Source organism: Choloepus didactylus, chromosome 6 (genome assembly GCF_015220235.1).
Source record: "Choloepus didactylus isolate mChoDid1 chromosome 6, mChoDid1.pri, whole genome shotgun sequence".
NCBI classification, from domain to species: Eukaryota; Metazoa; Chordata; class Mammalia; order Pilosa; family Megalonychidae; genus Choloepus; species Choloepus didactylus.
Window position 1 is genome coordinate 35,699,615 of NC_051312.1, and position 3,507 is coordinate 35,703,121.

At 58.2% G+C, this 3,507-nt stretch overlaps 1 protein-coding gene across 1 annotated transcript; it reads right to left on the minus strand.

The window, feature by feature from the left end:
- Window positions 1-271: 271 nt before the first annotated feature.
- On the minus strand, window positions 272-1,872 carry C6H11orf96 (chromosome 6 C11orf96 homolog). The gene is given in 2 exon segments (XM_037838716.1): window positions 272-1,468; window positions 1,471-1,872. Coding segments are annotated over 2 exon segments (804 nt in total). The 5' UTR covers window positions 1,679-1,872; the 3' UTR covers window positions 272-872.
- Between the last annotated feature and the right edge of the window lie 1,635 nt (window positions 1,873-3,507).

Genomic DNA, 3,507 nt, shown 5'->3' on the forward strand with positions numbered 1-3,507 from the left:
ATCCTCCCCAGCGATTTCACCCCTTCCCGGACTCCAGCGAAGGGGAACAGACAAGCAAGGTTGGGGCGCTCTGGACAGGGTGTGCAGGGAAGTGGTGGGAGTAACGGAACCGCGCACCGGGGACCCAGCCTCATTCCAGTGACTTGAAGCTTGTGGAGTTGCCTCCACTCAGGGCTTCATGTCCCCCCATCCTCACCACATCTTTGCCACCAACCCCAGCCTTAGAAGCCTGGGCCCCGAAGGTTCAAGGAGTCAAGAGCCTGAAGAAATGCACTGTGCAAATATATTGGCTTTATTCGTCTCCATTCGGGAGCCTCACAGACATATCCATGTAAAAACATCGTTAAATAAACACCATCAGCCATCGCAATGCAAAAATAAATATCAATCCTTCGGCCGCAGCAGCAGCCGCGCTGCTCCCCAAGTCCCATCGGACACAATTATAAAAGTGTTCAGCGAGAGTGTGTTTGCGTGAGTGTGAACGGGTGTGCGCTGGGGGGGCACGGTGGAGCGGTGTGCAAAATCGGAGTTGCAAACCATCGGACAAGGGCGTGGAGCAGCTTTCCGGAAGCCCAGGCGACCCGGGGCCGACTCCGGGCCGGCCGCCTTCCCGCACACACTCACAGCAGAGTTCGTACTGGGAAGAGTTAAAAAATAAACATTTACAAGGGCAAAGAAAGCCGCCACCCTCCCCGGCGTCCCCGCGCGCGCTCTTGGGTAGGGCGAGCGCAGCGCGGGGCGCATCAACCAGTTCGCTGTGGGGTGGGCGCCCAAGCGCGCCAGCGGGCGACGGTCCCCGGTCCTCAGGGGTCTCCCGGTGCCCGCCGCAGGCCCCTTAGGGGTTCGCACTTTTGGTCCCCGGGCGGCGCTCTTCACAGGGCCGAGTCGGAGTCGCTGGAGTCCAGGCTGTTCCTCAGTTTGCAGCCGCTGAGCTGCTCCCTCTGCAGCGACAGGCTCTGCGTGCTGCGGCGCAGGCACTCCAGACTCTGCAGGAAGGACTTCTTGGCTTTCTCTTCCTCCATGGGGGACACCCCTTCCTCTTCCACCTCCTGGATCTCGTCGAAGGTCACCGGCTGTGTCTTGAAGCGGGACTGGCGCGGCCGCCGCAACCGGCCCTTGCCTTTGGACAGCTTGACGGGCCGCACGGGCTGCGGGAACTCATCGGCCAGGCACACGAAGTGAGGCATCACCGCCTGGTAGCTGGAGCAGATGCCCATCAGCTCGCCGGGCTTGGCGGCCGCCATGGCGCTGCCGGCGTCTGCGGGGTCTGGCGGCGGGGCACCGGGGCTCTCCAGGGGCGGCCGCTGCGCCGGGGCGCCCCGGGAGGCAGCAGCCTGGGGCTCGCCGGGCGGAGGATCCAAATCTGCTGCGGGGTGGCGGCGGCCCTCTCGGGCCCGGGCCAGCGCTCCTCGGGAGGGCGGGTGGGAGGACGGGTCCGTCGGGGGTCGCGGGGCTCCGGGGACGCTGCTCCCAGGCGCTTGCTACCACTGCTGTCGCCGTCTGGCCCGCGGCGGCCGGGCCTGCCGCTTATATAGCCCGCTCCTGCCCACACGGCTGCGAGCTCGAATGACAGCGAATGCCATTTAAAGCGTGCGCGCCCCGCGCCCTTCCGCCTGACGTCGCCCCGCCACTCTGGGAAAGTAACGGCCCCTTCTCCGGCGCCGGCCCCGGAAGACATCCCCGCCCGCCGGGTTCCGGGAGAATCCGAGCCCCGGGAGCACGCGGTGGAGCCGAGCGCGGCCTCGCGGCAAGGCAGGGGGAGGCTCCGGAGCCGGGAGCAGTGGGGAGGGCCTCGGATCCGCCGGACTGGGCTGTCACTGTCCGTTCTGGGATTCTCCCAAATCTGCGCCAACCCGAGTCGCCGCGGGGGTGCAGGTCCCTTTCCCAGCTCCTATTCCCAGATGCACACCCTCCAGGCGCTGGTTATTCCGCCGCGGGTTCTGCGCAGGGCGCGCGTGGCGTGATGCAGCTTCTAGCTCTCCTTGCAGCCGAGCCTCCAGGGTGGGCTCGGAGAAAGGGGAGGGTTTCTTTCTTTGGATCCTTGCCAACTATCCCCCCTCCCCCATACACACACACACACGCACACCCCAATTATTCTAGTCTGCTTCTACTCCTCCTAGATGTCTTCTCTGTGGTTGTCCCTCAGGCACCCCCACTCATGCTCACAAAAGAACAACAGTTCAATGCGGCACTAACAACAGCGCAGTAATAATAGCAATAAGCAGCTACCATCCATAGAGATTCACTCCAAGCCAGCCGCTGAGCTCTTGTTTTACATCTATTATTCTGTTTAATCATCATAACAACCCCGTTTTACATATAAGAAAACTGGGGCCAGAGAGGCTAAGTAACTTGCCCACTGATGGGGCCAGGTGGGATGGACTCTAGAGTCCATGTTCTTACAGTCCCCTGCTAAGGGGTCAGACGGTTGAAATAAATCCCACCCGTGCCCCAGGATTTCTAAGAACAGTTGGAGCCCAAGAACCCCCAGGCCTGTTTGGGGAAACTGAGCAAGTCCCTGACAGTGGGCAGAGCTGCTGGCACACACGGAGCAGCACACCCTCAGACACCCAGAGAGACTCATGGGGCCACGGCAGGATGAGTGGGATTTGGTGTCCATTCCTTCCACAGCCATTCAACAAAGACTTATTGAGAACCTACTGTGTACCAGGCTGGAGAAAGGCACAGAAATGAACAAGAAAGATAAAGTCACTATCTTCATGGAAGTTACATTCTAGTTGGGGGGCAACAATACATACATAAACAAGAACATGTGCTGCGTTGAAACTGAAACAGTGTTGTGGCAGAGATGCAGATGGAAAGATGTTCAGAATGGGCAGTCAGGAAGGGCTTCTCAGAGGACGTAATATTTAAGCTGACACCCAAAGGACAGTATTAGGTGCTTATTATGTGCTAAGCTCTTTTATGCTTAATTATACACAAACTCCTTTAATGTGTAGGCTGTTCTAATATAATCTTCTCAACAACCCTGGGAAACAAGTACTTTTATTATCGCCATTTACAGATAGGAAAACCAAGGCACAGAGATGCTAAGTAACTTGCCCAAGGTCACACAGCTAGTAAACAGCAGAAGTGAGATTCAAACCTAGGCAGCTTGGCTTCAGGCCCTCACTCTTACCCACCATACAAAGTAGTTTGCCTTGTGGGGACAAAGCAGGAGCCAGCCATGTGACGAAGGAGGAGCAGTGTTTCAGGCAGAGGGAACCCTGGTGCAAACAAGGCAGGAGAGAGCTTGGCTGATTCAATGAGCAGCAAGAAGGCCAGTGTGGCTAAAGCAGAGTTGAGTGAAGGGGGTGAGAATTTGGAACAGCCACGTAAGACCCTGACCATCAGGTTAAAGAGGTAGAATTTTATTCTAACGGCTATGGTAAGGCGCTGGAGGGTTTTGAACAGGGGAGTTACATGATCTGGTTTATGATTTTATAAGCCCACCCTGGCTGCTGTGTAGAGAGTAGACTGGAGAGGAGCAGCGGAAGAAGCAGGGCC